This window comes from Seriola aureovittata, chromosome 14, assembly GCF_021018895.1.
Source record: "Seriola aureovittata isolate HTS-2021-v1 ecotype China chromosome 14, ASM2101889v1, whole genome shotgun sequence".
In the NCBI taxonomy this organism is placed as follows: Eukaryota; Metazoa; Chordata; class Actinopteri; order Carangiformes; family Carangidae; genus Seriola; species Seriola aureovittata.
In genome coordinates this window covers 467,057-481,943 of record NC_079377.1, presented here as the reverse complement: position 1 = coordinate 481,943, position 14,887 = coordinate 467,057, and the positions used below count along the sequence as shown (strand labels likewise).

Below are 14,887 nucleotides of genomic sequence, written 5' to 3'. Positions count from 1 at the left end.
CATTCGGGATAGAGCTAAATATTTAGATTCAGAATGTGCTGGGGAATGGTGATCTGCACAGGGGAAACTACTACTACCACTGGCCAAGGAGTCTTACCACGTTCTGCTGAAGAAGCCATGTCATAGTTTAAAGTTGGCAGAGAAAAATTCAGCTTCCAGAAAAAAAGCCTAAATGTGCATTAAAACTTTTCTGGGTCCAAGGAAATGCAAACTGCCACCAGTCCTTTCCCTCCTCAGTCAACACACCTATACAAAATTATCTAAAATAAACACTTGGAAACACTTGAAAAGCTTAAACACATGTAAACAGAGACTCCATGAGATGTAGCTAAGGAGGGCCTGAAAAATGTAGATTCTCAAATTCTGCCCCATCTTGAACAGTCAGTACCATCTGTTATAGTTCTAGCAACCAGTGGACATGTTTATAGTTTTCTGTCAAAGCCCCTTCAGTGAGTGACCACCTCTGCCTCTAGATTAAGAATCTAAATAAGATCATAAGTCATTTTTTTTTCAATAATGTGCTTCCTCAGGCTACCGCAGTCATGACAAGAAGAAGACCTACAAGTACGACTCCAAGTCCCGGTTAAGGAAAAAGGCAGGGGGGAGGGAAAAGGAAGGTGGAAGTGGCACAAGGCGAGGCGGTAGCCGAGCATCCAGCCAGCGTCCATCACGTTCTCACAGCGATGAGGAGGAGGATGAAGGTGTCCCAGCCAGTTACCACACGGTGTCATTACAGGTTAGTCAGGATGTAAGTACAACAGCCCTCTTCCCCCTTTTACCTTATGTCAGTTTGAGCCCAACAATCCCAAACACATCTTGTTTAACCAACAAATGTTTGTTGAGGAGAAAACTCTTGTCTTCTCAGTGGCTGGTAAATGTTGCTCCAGGCTGAAGTGATTGTGGCATCAAGATGTTTTTGGGAAACCATGGCTTCGACACCTGAGGGGATATTTAGGACCGGTGTAACTTTATATGGTGATTGTAATAAAATGTTAGGGAAACTTTCCTTACAGCCGTCATGTGGAACATTACACCACATCTAATAATATCTGATTTGTCCTTTGTTTCTGGTGCAATGCTGACTGGGGTGGGAATGTTAGATTAAGAGATAATACCAGTGTATTTTTATCCTGTTGCCTGTTGCCATTGTTTTGCAGAAAAGCACAGTCATATCATAGAAAAGTATTCAGACCCTTTTACTTTTTTCACACCCTATTGTTTTGTAGATTTAATTTTAAATGGATAAAATTGCCATTTTGCTCATCAGCCTACATGACCACGTGAAAGAAGGTTTTTAAAATTTTTTGACAATGTATTAATATCAAAAACTGAAATCTCTTATTCAAATTCTGACCTTTAACTCAGTAGAACCCCCTTAAGTCTGTACCAGCTGTGCACACCTGAATCTGGGGAGTTTATCTCATTCTTCCTGGCAGATGTGTACACTATATTTATAGGTATTGTTATTGGTGTGGATGGCTCTTTATCCTTCAATTTGTGTTCCAGAGAAACATGACAGTGCTGTGATGTTCAATAATTACAGACTCTGTATGTATTCCTCTGATGAAAGTGAAAAGTGGTCTCTTATCACTCTCTTTAAAAATCTGTTGTTTGTAGTTAACTAAAGTGGATTTCAAGTCTTGATCAACTCTTTTAAAGAGGGCTGTTTTCTACCAATATACCTGTTGCTCCATAAGAAGTATAAAAATACCGATTAGTTTGCAGCTCGTCAGCTACAATTTAATGTCTATAGTATACAGTACAATGTCCTGTTACCAGATCGTATGAAAGTATAAAGACAGTACTGTACAAATAACTTTGAAATTGACTCAGTGCTTGTTGCTAGTAGTAAATGATTGAACCTCATACTCCAAATATTGGCTTGGCTTCACTTGTCATCATGCAGCTGTTAGACCTGATGCATACCCTGCACACCCGGGCTGCAAGCATCTACAGCTCCTGGGCAGAGGAGCAGCGCCATCTGCAGGCTGCAGGCAGGAAAATCGAGGCCGACTCCCAGACTCTATGGACCAGCTGCTGGTGCCCGCTGCTGCAAGGTAGGCGCTGATCTCAACATACAGGAGATCTAATGCAGTCCACTACAGCAGCTCCTGTAAAAACTACCTTCATGAAGGTTATAATGTTAATTTTTCTTAGTTTTTTTCTTAGAGCTTTTTTTTTCATTGTGGTGTGTTACTGGAGTGCATTATACTGTATATATAATATATATTATATATTATAATAGAATAATGTAGGGTCATTTTAATAGTACAGTTCAAGTGGATTTTCAGGATATGATTATAAAACTGATAATGGCTACCATGGAAATAAGCTTGAATACATTCCTAATTTTTAGAAATGTCATTGACGTGGGGCCTGTTCGAAATTTTGTTATACGTTTTTTTTTTTCTTTTTAGAATACATATATACATGATATGTTGCTGAGCTGTTTTTTTTATTGTATAAATTACACAAATTTCCCTCGGACTGCTACTGAGGTAAAAAAAAAAAAAAGTAAGAAGTGGAATTGGCTCAAAACCTGCTCCACATATCCTACTGCAAATTAAACTTAGTTCTATTTTAGCAGACTACTTTAATCAAAGGTCAAATCTTTTAAATTTACATCTCATATTTCAGACGCAACTGGTATTTTTTTTGACAAGACTATCTAAAAAGAAAATACATAGGTTGACCTAAAGGGGATAATTAATGTAAACATCTAAATTTCAGTTTCAAATGTTCACAGGTCACAATTAGATAGAAATATTAACAAAACAAGATAATGATGTAATGGCCCATGTTAATTTCTCTACATAAATACAATATTAAAAAAACATTTTCAGTTTCCCAATGCTCTTGCATGAAACACATACATAAACAGTACACCCACGTGTATAATAATAATCTACTTGAATATCCACATCACTGATTTTGAAGATGTTGAGAGACTGATGAATGGTGGAGTATAAAACACACTGATCTGGCTGATGTAACTGAATAACAGGCTTCAGGTGAATCTGATTCTCCACTGCATCTGATGTCTGATACGTTGTTACCCACTGCAGGCATTGCTTGGCTGTGCTGTGATGCAAGGCGACAGGTTCGTATGCAGGCACTCACGTACCTCCAGAGGGCGCTGCTTGTCCATGATCTGCAGACACTCGATGCAACTGAGTGGGAGTCCTGCTTCAATAAGGTGAGGAAGGAGAAGAGAAGCTATGTGCCTGCACTTACTATAAAATCCTTTATCTGCCCTGATACAGAATAGATATTGTAAAACAAATAATTTAATCTACTGCAATCCCTTTTCTTAATCTGCTCACTTGTAGATTTCAGGAGCTTGCTGATGTTGAGTGTGTGTTTGTGTTTGCAGGTACTTTTCCCCCTGTTGACCAAGCTACTCGACAACATAAGCCCAGCAGATGTGGGTGGTATGGAGGAGACCAGGATGAGAGGCTGCACACTCCTGTCGAAGGTTAAGAGCAACACACACTGCAGCACTCACTACCAACAACCAGCAGATACGTCATGAACACATCATATCACTGAGCACTTCATTAGCAACACCTGTGCATCTGCTTATTCATGCAATTATCCAATTATCCAGTCAGCCAATCATGTGGCAGCAGTGTATAAGATCCTGCAGGTACAGGTGAAGAGCTTCTGTTAATGTTCACTTCAAATATCAGAATGAGGACAAATGTGACTGTGACATGATTCTGCTGAGGCAGTAGATGATAGAGTCTCCAGACGTGAATAGCTGCAAAATCTGCAGAAAAGGTGTGCTGCGCTCATGTAAACATGTAGCAGGCAAATTAGAAAACAAGGTTGGACTTTCAAGAACAGTCCTCACATGGTTCAGAACATGGGTTGTTTTGTCTCTATCAGCACTCATTAATCAGTGAAAACCACCATGCACAAAAATTAATTCTTGAACTACTTCTGTATATGCCCCCTTTGGCCATATCCTCTAAGAGCAATAGGTGTGTTATCATAGCTACACAGATGACACACAGGTGATTTTGGTCCTATTGATTCATTGTGTCTGTGACTTGTAAAAGTGGATGGCTCCATTCAACAAAAATTCCTTCAATTGAATAAAGACTGGAGTCTAGAGCATTAAAGACTTCAACCCATGTTAAGATTCGCAGTGTAATCATGGATGAGGATCTTAGTCTGCATTTTGGAATCTCAAAAACATAGGTAAGGTCAGAGACCTTGTGTCTAAGACTTAGAAAAACTTATTCATGCCCTGAATATATATATCTGAAATGTCCAATGTATATAAGCCTAGTAGGCTTCTAAAATCTCAAGAGCTGTCAGCTCGTTTATGCTTCCTTTATATCTGTTAAGCACATTGAATGATTTCTGTGTCTGATAATGAGCTGTACAAATAAATGTGCCTTGCATAAGGGAGAGGGAGGGAGAGGGAGAGAGATAAGTCAATAGTAATTGCTATGATAAAGAAACTAGCAGAACTGAATAGCATGAGACAATATGCCTGTTGATGTGCCACAGTAAAGCACTGAAGTGAAGGGGGATATACCTGAAATGTCTCTTATCATCTTACATTTTACCACAGAACTATGATAAGTAGGTCAGTGAGCCTGAAAATATCAATGTCAAATGAATTTGTCTTGTACTGTAATAGACCCCAATTTAGGGGTGGGCAATATGGCAAAAATATCATATCACGATTTTTTAAAAATAAAATCACGATTTTGATTTTATCACGATCTTAAATTGGAAAAAGAAAAACAGACAATTTAGACCAAAGAACCTTTCTTAACAGATTTTATTTCAGATAGTCGCAGTTTTGCCTGCATGCGCAAACAACGTAAAGTTTAAGGTAAACAACAACAACATTCTAATAAAGTGCACTCTTGCAAAAGTAGTAACAGGAAGTAAAATATCAATCAAAGACATTACTGACAGTCATTTCTGTGCAAACTTTGCAAATTACATTTGCTTGCACTTGATCAGTTGCGGAAAATCCAAACCAATTCCATATAATGGAAGTGGAATTTCTTTTAGCGACCAACTCCGTTTGGCTTTCAGCCATCGCTCTCCCTGTAACACCGCTACACACACAAACAAGGAGGCGGGTAGGAAAGTGCGTCACTGCCCGTAATTCGCTATGATTGGTCGGTCAGGTTGACGACGTCAATACGTCTGGCGCGTCGGTGCATCAGCATAGAACTGCAATTTATAGAATGTGCCCCTAGACAATCCCACGATCTCTGCAGTTTGAAAGATCGTCTTCACGTTGTAATCCTTCACGATCTAATATCGTCATATCGCCCACCCCTACCCCAATTGTATTATAATACTGTATTCAAAGAAATCCCTCCATGTTCATGTCTGATGGGAAGATGGGAAACAAAAAGTTACTACAGTCATCAAGAATAATGACCAACACTTTACAACTGCCTGCTTACATAAACTGAGATCATTGTTGTGGCAGCAGTTGTGACTGATATGTGATTGTTTTCCATATTTTCAGGTTTTCCTCCAGCACCTGTCTCCTCTGCTGTCCCTGCCCACCTTTGCTGCCCTCTGGCTCACCATTCTGGACTTCATGGACAAGTACATGCATGCAGGATCCAGTGACTTACTGGTGAGGATAGTGATACAGTTGATAGGTATTAACATACAGTACTGTGACATGATTACAGATAACTGATATATCAGGCTGGTACCTGATGTATCATTGGATCTTCTTGGATATGATGCAGAATAAAGCACATCCATGCGTGCGGTGTCAAGAAGGTTTGCTGTGTCTCTTAGCACAGTCTCAAGAGCATGGAGGAGATACTAGGAGACCGGCCGTTACACGAGGAGATCTGGACAGGGCCGTAGAAGGGCATCAATCCAGCAGCAGGACCGGTACCTGCTCCTTTGTGTGAGGAGGAACAGGAGGAGCACTGCCAGGGCCCTACAACATGACCTCCAGCAGGATACTGGTGTTCATGTTTCTGACCAAACTGTCAGAAACAGACTCCATGAGGTTGGCATGAGGGCCCCATTTCTGGCATTCTCCAGAGAACACCAGAACCGGCAGGTCCACCATTGGCGCCCCGTTCTTTTCACAGATGAGAGCAGATTCGTACTGAGCACATGTGACACAGGCTGCAGGGGGGTCAGTGATGGTCTGGGGAGGCATATCCTTGGAGGGTCACACAGACCTCCATGTCATAGCCAGCGGTACCCTGACTGTTGTTAGGTACCGGGAAGAAATCCTCCCTGGTGCAGTGGGCCCTGGGTTCCTCCTGGTGCAGGATAACGCCCGGCCTTATGTGGCCAGAGTGTGTAGGCAGTTCCTGGATGATGAAGGCATTGATGCCATTGACTGGCCCTCACGTTCCCCTGACATAAATCCAATTGATCTCGTATGTGACGTTATGGTGAAAGTACCGCCACAGACTGTCCAGGAGCTCACTGATGCCCTGATCCATGTCTGGGAGGAGATCCCTGCAGGACACCATCTGCTGACTCATCAGGAGCATGCCCAGGCATTGTAGGGAGTGCATACAGGCACACGGCCAAACACACTACTGACACACATTATGAGTTGCCATGATGAAATCCACACAAGTTGAATCAGTCTGTGATTGAAATTTTTACTTAGATTTTCCCTGTGATTGTGAATCCAGCCCCCTGATTTAAAGTGTTCCCTTCTTTTTTTTGAGCAGTGTAGTTGTCTATGGGAATGCGCAAATCCTTCCATGTTACAGATGTTTTGTCATTTATGTCATTTGTTGGCTGTTGAAACTCATCATGAAGTCATTATATAATCTGTTTTTCAGTATAGATAAATTCACCAGTAACTTATGTGTGTTTACTCCCGGTTTGTTGTCTTCATTTCTAATAATGTTTGAATGAACACAAACGTGTTGTCCACATGTGAGAGATTGATTATCTGGACATATAGAATCCCGTTTTACAGTCTGTGAATTAGGACAATGTTCTCATCAAACAGTAGAGCATGTTATCCTCTAAGTTATCTAAAGATGTACAAATCACCACACTTGGAACAGAGAGGAATATATTTTGCAGGACTTTGAAGTCTGAGTCTGGTGTTAAATGACTGACTGACTCAGACCTTGCTGATGTGTTGCCTCTGTTTGTCTGTGTAGTTGGAGGCGATCCCTGAGTCTCTGAAGAATATGCTGCTGGTGATGGACACAGCAGGGATCTTTCACAGCGCTGACTCAAGGACAGGATACTCAGACCTGTGGGAAATTACCTGGGAACGAATCATCTGTTTCCTGCCTCACCTGAGGGAGGAGCTCTTCAAACAGACTGTTATACCAGGTACACAGCAGACCCGAAGGGATGTGGAAATCTAGATTAGTTTGTCTGCTTTCACGCGAGGTGAACAGCTTGATCTAATCACATCAGCTTGTTGTATTACTGGGAGCTTGATGCTAGTGTCTCTTATGTATCATCTTCATTTTTAGATCCGGTACCCAGTCCTCCATCAGAGACCATGCAGCCGCCGCCACCCCTAGCAGTTCGGCCTCCATCCCCTCAGGTGTCCCTACCACCTGGCCAGCCTCCCTCCCCAGCTCCTGTCCCAGTAGCCCCTGCAGAGACACAGACCCACAGGCCAGAATCACCCCAGGAATCACAAACAACAAGTGCCACCGGTAAAAACAAACAAGGTTTCCTGTCTCAACACATTACATTTTATCACACACTCTGTGACCAGCATGGGCTTTGTGCACATACTGTATATAGGTGATACTGTGCCAGTACTCAGTGTCTGTAAATTAGATTATTACTAAAGCCAAAGGCAGTAGTCATTGTTTTCCTCTGTGACCTTTGGCAGGGTGGAAAGCAAGACACTGAAACTGTCCTGTGAAACCACATATGATGATAATTTTAAGTGCAATCATTATTATCTTTTCCATCATACTTGCATTTCAGAGCCAAATGATTGATAGTGTTAAGTGTGTATAGTGTTTTATGGAGATTGGATGAAGTTGTGAGCGAAATTGCAATATGAACAGTCAGTGGCAGAGATGAATTGAAGACTTCGATGGATTTGCTAAGCGTAGCCTGAATTACAGTAAGGGCTGCAGAATGTGATGTTGCTACATATTTTCACGTATGTGGGATATTTACTAAGACCAATGATGCAAATGGGCAAAGTTTCAATCAAAGATCAATCTGTAAATCAGTGAAGAGCAAAATAAATCCCTAAGTCTGATACTGACTTTGAAACAATGGTGAATGACGATGAAACTAATGATCATATTAGATCATATAGGGCTGCAACAGTTACAATTAACAGTTAAAAACATCCATCACAATTCTTCTACAGCTCTATTTTATGTTATTAAATGTTTTGTGCGACCAGCAGTCCAAAAGATTTACTATAAAAAATTTTAAAAAAGCAAAGTCTCACATTTGAAAAGTAGAAACCATGAAATGTTCCACATTTTTGCTTGAATTACTGCTGATGAATCATTTTCTGTCCCTCAGTTAATCATTACAGCTATCAAACACACACTCCTGACATATATAATAGACAGGAATAAACGTTTGAGTTCACTATCACTTCTTTTACTCGGCACAACCCACAATCACTCACCCAGCATCCCGTGGAACAAATAGACTCTATACCTCAGCATCACCACCGAGAGAAAAGCATGAGAGAAACGATGCATTTCATTTCATCAGTGATGACATTTTGAAAGCAGAACATTGTTGAAGACAGATGGTTTGAGTAACAGCAGGGAGCAACATGAATGATGAGGTATTTCATCCTAGATCACTAAAGACCCAAGAGATGCATTTAAGGGTGCACTTAGCAAAGCCCTAAATAACTAACATACTTAAGTCCAACATGCACTTCAATGCACCAATAATAATAATCCATGAAACACAACAGTACAACACCGATAGTGGCAATTTTTCTGCATTACGAGTGCAGTCACTTCATACTTCATACTTTCATTACATTTAGAAGATAACACATTTACTTAAGTGAAAGAATCACCACTGTTCACAAGTAACTAAGCAGCCATATATTTGTATATAAGCTGAATACATTAAACAGTATTTTTTTTATTGAATTTTACACATCCAACAAGCAAAACAAAAAAAACACATCAGACAATACAAGATGCCATCTCCTTCTGTATACATGCAATGTATACATTGCATACATGTATATCCATCAAGATAAAGCTGTCATCCTCCAAAGTCATGTGTTTTGAACTAACAACAAAGTTCTTTGGATGTATACCAAATACACACATATCTTCACTCCAAACAATCCTAGATATAGTCTGAACAACTGTTTTCAGTGTTGTTGTAAATTTGGACAGTGAAACACAGTTGGCCTACTCTTTTCTTCTAAAAATTTCATACAAGTGTTCAGGACCTCAGGGGACAAATGGTTCAGATTGACCAGTAAGTTTTCATTAACCATTTGGATTGTCATTGCTTCATTCTCATATTGATTGATTTTTTCAGAGCTTTAAAGGAGCTGTTTGTATGTTAGCATTAGCAGCTGTTTACTTACCAGTCTAGAGGAAATTTGAGTTCAGCATCAAACTTCATTTTTTAATCACCAACAGCTGTAGGAAGCAACAACAATGTTAACTCTTGTCTCAAGCACATCTTTTCTTCTACTGAAGCCTCCAGTCTGTCCTGAAGAAGTAGCTGCTCAGAGGACTTTAACTTCTTGTATTATAAACACAATGATGCTAACGTTGGCTCTGAAGTAATAGCAAAACTTACAAATAGCTTCTATAATGTACACTTTATCTCAGCAGACTTTTACAGTAACTACTGTGTGCTGTCACAGTGCATCACATCCATCATGCCAGTCTGTATTTACTAAACCTCTGAGACAAGGTGGCTGAGGAGTCGCTTACATATGAGCCCAGGTCTGAAAGATCACTCAGAGCCTGCTTTACACTTGTGTCCCATTAGAAAACTGACTAGTGGAATAGTTACTGAAGTGTATTATAATGTATATTCTGTTTTCTAGGATCCGACCAATCATCTTCAGTCCCACCCTCGATTCCCCCCATGCCGGTACCGCTAACAACGTCCCCTGCCCAGGCTCCCTCACACTTGAGCCAGTCGCCCCTCATCCTGCAGCCCCTCGCCTCTCCCCTGCAGGTGGGAGTCCCACCCATGTCCCTGCCAATCATTCTGAACCCTGCCCTCATCGAGGCCACCTCCCCAGTACCGCTGCTTTCCGGTCCCAGACCTACGAGCCCCTCTGACGAGGTCAAGTAAGAGAACTCAAGCTACCCTACACCCTCATTACACCTCTTTAACAACTGGACCTGACAGACTTTAACTACAGCTTCAGGAGCTGCTTGTCACCAGGTTTGTGATGAAATATATATGAAAGGACAAAGTAGAAGTGACACCTCAGTTAACCCACGTTTGATTTTAAGGGGTAGATCAGGGTTAAACATCTGACACTGTTGCAGGTGCACCATGCATTCTTTGTGCCATTTTTGTGTTTGGCATTTTCTAATTCCTGTGGATAAATGACTAAATGGAGACGATGTGACATCATGTTAAGAAAATTCAAGACAAGTCTTTCACGTAAAAATAAGTTAAAAAGGTACAAATGTAGCTTCACTGAGAACACTGAGATCTCATACTCTGTTTTCTGGGGAGACTTTGGGTGAGTTTCTACTGTACTGCACATGGTGAGCATTTTACTGGCTGATGCCAGTGTTTTTAAACTCAGTGCATTATATATATTTTAGGCCAATACAATAACATCAAATGTAAAGATTCAGTTTTTCCCCTCCACATGCTGATATTATTCTTCTGAGACAAAATAAACTACAGTGTATTCATGCTAATGAAGGACAGTGTGACTCACTGATTTGTGTTGAAGTTCTTGGACAGTGGAGCTTTATGGCTCAGAAGAATTAGATACACACACATAGTCCTGGTTTGTAGTATAGATGTGCTGGTAAAATCACCAGCTGTGGGGGACTCGGCCTCTTGACCTCAGTGTGTTAAATTCTAACAGTTTTCATATGTAAGACTGAAATTATTCCTAATGTTATCAAGATCAGGTTCATGGATGGAGGATAATCAGTTGTTTTTGTTGAGGTTTAGATTTTATTTAACACTGTCACTCCCACATTCTCTCATCAACTTGGTTGAAATCACGACGAGGTTTCCTGTAGAAGGACAAAAGTGTACAGAAAAACAACTTTATTAATCAGTCAGTTTTTGTTCTGTTCTGTTTTCCCGTAATGTCCAAAGTCAGAAGCTCTGGACTCCACAGTTTATTTCTACCAATTTTTTCTCAATGCTAAAAAACAAGCTTTGATTTCAGGCACCTTATTGAGTCCTCCTGCTCTAAACACAGAGGGATTGTGTGACCAGAGATGACACATCTAAAACATTCTGAAACAGCGATACTTGAGTCTGCTGTGAGCTCGGTGTAACTTGAAAGGCTTATGGTAAATCTAACAAATATTTTACAAGAGAACTGATGTCATTTTATCATGTTTATATGTTATGTTCTAACAGTCCACACATGTAAGAGCCTGTAGCCTGGCTGGTTACTGATCATATCAAACAGGATGTATAGAGCAGCGAACAGCAGTGACGGAAAACTTCACTGCTGAATGTAATCACTACTGAATAGTTAGTGTTGAAATTCACTTACCACTGACGTTATAGCATCTGTCTGTGGAAACCATCTGTCTCTGTTCATATGTGTGAATTTTTCAGCGGGTCATTTGCTCCAGTGTGTTGGTAACGTTACAACTTCAGCAGTAAACAACAGCCTGTAGAGGCACAGAGCTTTTCTTCACTCCACCAGAGCTGATTGAAGTTCTGAAGTGTTGTTCTCGTTTGTTGGAGCTGGAGTTCGCTGCTCCACTGTGCTGACGTTAATAAAATACACCTTTTTCATGCAAAGCTAATTATTGAGTTAATAAATCCAAATGCTTTTTTGAAGATGAACCAGTTGCACGGTTACTGCAGCATGTGCATTCTGTCTGGGTTCAGCCTTTTTCATCCCATCAACACAGCAACACTACAATGAATCTGTGGCGTTCGTTAATTGATTCAGAGTTGTAGAACATTGTAGAACCCATTTCTACCTTTTCATCGCTGTTAATTCATGACATCCAGTTGATGGTGACACTACACAGGTAAGAGTCTCAGTCACATGACTTCTTGTTCACTTCTCACTGGACTGCAAAAAGTCAGTGTGAACATGAACTGGAGCAGAACTAAGATGCAACAGTGGATTTTCTTCTTTGGTCCTAACCAAATGAACCAGAATACAGATGGACCTGACATCAATCTTTAAATCAGAATTTGCAGCTTGATTTCTAAACATAGTGGCAGCAGTCTGGATGACCTACATACCAGAGATGGTTGTTTTTCGCAGTCAAGTGTTTTATTGCTACAATTAGTGCTAATGTGCAGTTATTTACATTTCCACAGTAAGTTTTCAGTTGTGGTTAAATTTCACCAAGAGTTTTTCATATGCTGCATTTTCCCTGGATACATATATGTTGACATTCTTGCATGCTGACTGTGTCTTGTGTACAATGACACGTACATTGACAAACTAATGGAGACTAATTCACCATTTTAATGCCAAATGTGTGTCTTTGATTGTGGTTTAGATGAAAGCTGAACATCCATTCAAAGTGGCCCCGGGATTATCTCTGTGATGTTTAATGATAATGTTATTTATTGACCTGGGAAAGAACTGATGGACTTTTCCACTGCAGTACAGATGACGTAGATACAGTGTGTATATGTCAGTCAGGTAACACTACAGCCTTATAGAGCCACGCACGTGAGACATTTTGTAAACAGTGGGTTTATTTGTTGTATGGGACTCTTAGATATATCAGCTGATTCTTGCTTGAACAGGAAATTACATGAATATTATGTGTATATATATATATATATATATAAATGAAAGGTAATGTACTTTTTACTATGTAATAAATAAAATATAAAGAAAGTGCTCATTGTGTTTCTGTTTTCCTTTTTACTATTAAGAATCATTTCACAAAGCTGGTGAGAACAGAAAAGCGGAGATGTCAACCTTGTTGCTATGGTGAACACCATGTTAGACTGATTCTTTCCTGATTGACCTTCCTCACTAAGTGTAACAGTAACTACAGTGATTCATGTACAATGGATGGAAAATTGTGTCAGTGAAATGTGAAATAAAATACTCATCAATGTTTGTCCTAGGCTAAAAACAACTTGTGTTTGTTTGGATATTGAGCAGGGAAGTGAGATCTGATCACAAGTGGTCACTCAAGACGCACATGGAAACACATTGTCAGGTTTGGAATTTATGAATGTCACAAAAGACGCTTATCAGTAGAATCAGGTACAAATACATTTGCAGAGCTGTCATCATCAAAACCCTCCACTATCAAAGGAAATGCTCCTCCATCAAGTCACTGTGGCAATAATGTTCATATGCTTCTTCCTCATTGTGTCTGTATTTATTCATAGTAACAGTGACACACCAGTGCCACCATGAGGCTGAGGCCACAGACAATTAACAATGTTAGCTCTTGTCTCTATCACGTCTTTTCTTCTACTGAAGTACAAGCCCTTACCCAAGTTGTCACTTCCTGATACCGAGCCACTGTAGCATCCAATCTGCCCTGAAGACATAGCTGGTCAGAGAACGTAATATGACCTCTGGTATTATAAACACAACAATGGCTGAAGCTCCTGTCAAGCAACAATCACTACCACTTGCTCCTGACAAGACACAAGCTCACAAATAGCCCCTTTCATGAATACTTGTTTTAAATGAGCTGGTTCACAGCTCTGCTCATGAGTCCACCACACACGGAGCATGGAGTCCTGTTGCCATGGACACGACAGAGGAAGCTACTGCGTCGACAGATGAGCAGAGCTGTGAACCAGCTCATTTAAAATAAGTATTCAGCTGAAGTTTGTCAAAGAGCAGCTCAACTCTCTAAGGGAAGAACATGTAGCTCTATTTGTGGTGTAAAAGGGGCTCTGAACACCAACCTCAAACCATCCTTCCCCAGGTGGAGCAGGGTGGAGATCGTCAATATTGTATTTTATACAACAGTTAGTTCTGACCAAGTAATTTGATTGGACGAGAGACATTCCATGAGTGCTGATATGGAATACAAGCAGCACAGGGACTTTTAACTACATGTATAACTGCGCTTAACAGGTGTTCTATTAACCGTTTATTAGTGTTACATTAACAGTCATTATCGATCTTAGATTGTAACAAACTTTGAAAAGATGAAAATATTTCCAGAAATAAGGATGAAGGGAAGAAACCTGGATAATTCTGTGCAAACCTGAAGTAACGTGTAGATGAAGTAGCAAGCTAGCGTGCACTGTGCAGGTCAGGCGAATGTTTGTTTTTCTTTATTCAACCATTTCATACCATTCAACCTCCAGCTTACAATTTCTGCTTCTAATCTTCAGTCATTGCTTGAGCTAATTTAGCATTACTTCGGTCTCTGTCAATGTGTGTGTGAGTATTGTTGTGTATGGTAGTACAGCTGTCTACCATAGAGCCTCCAAAAAGCTTGTGTTACCAGGTTGAGACACAAACACAGTTAATATCCATATGATGGTGATGGATTTTTAACCTTTTAACCTTCAAACAGCCCTTTGAAGTTGTCAGGACCACCCAAAATGACCTCACAATAATGGTTTTTAACCAAAGTTGTCCTCACACACCTCACCCAGACATGTACACACATACAAAGAACCACACATCAACACGCGCACACAAGTACACGCAAATACACCGTGAAGAGTTTATTCTCATACCTGAGTTAAAAGGCTAAGAATTAATTAGTTTAATTAGTAGTTTAGTTGCATGATTATTAATTATGATTTATTTAAGACTTGC

The 14,887-nt window shown here is 40.3% G+C and overlaps 1 protein-coding gene across 3 annotated transcripts in view; it reads left to right on the top strand.

Moving 5' to 3' along the window:
• The window catches only part of gbf1 (golgi brefeldin A resistant guanine nucleotide exchange factor 1), a 106,608-nt gene extending 93,623 nt beyond the window's left edge, over positions 1-12,985 (top strand). For 2 of the 3 annotated variants that reach the window (XM_056395561.1, XM_056395563.1), the window contains 8 exons: positions 531-748; positions 1,907-2,057; positions 3,066-3,196; positions 3,374-3,475; positions 5,504-5,617; positions 7,137-7,314; positions 7,461-7,649; positions 10,004-12,985. In XM_056395561.1, the coding sequence (XP_056251536.1) occupies positions 531-748; positions 1,907-2,057; positions 3,066-3,196; positions 3,374-3,475; positions 5,504-5,617; positions 7,137-7,314; positions 7,461-7,649; positions 10,004-10,257 (1,337 nt within the window). In that variant the 3' untranslated portion in view covers positions 10,258-12,985. The remainder of the gene's footprint in view (positions 1-530; positions 749-1,906; positions 2,058-3,065; positions 3,197-3,373; positions 3,476-5,503; positions 5,618-7,136; positions 7,315-7,460; positions 7,650-10,003) is intronic. The other variant, XM_056395562.1, reaches the window with a different exon arrangement.
• Positions 12,986-14,887: the final 1,902 nt, after the last annotated feature.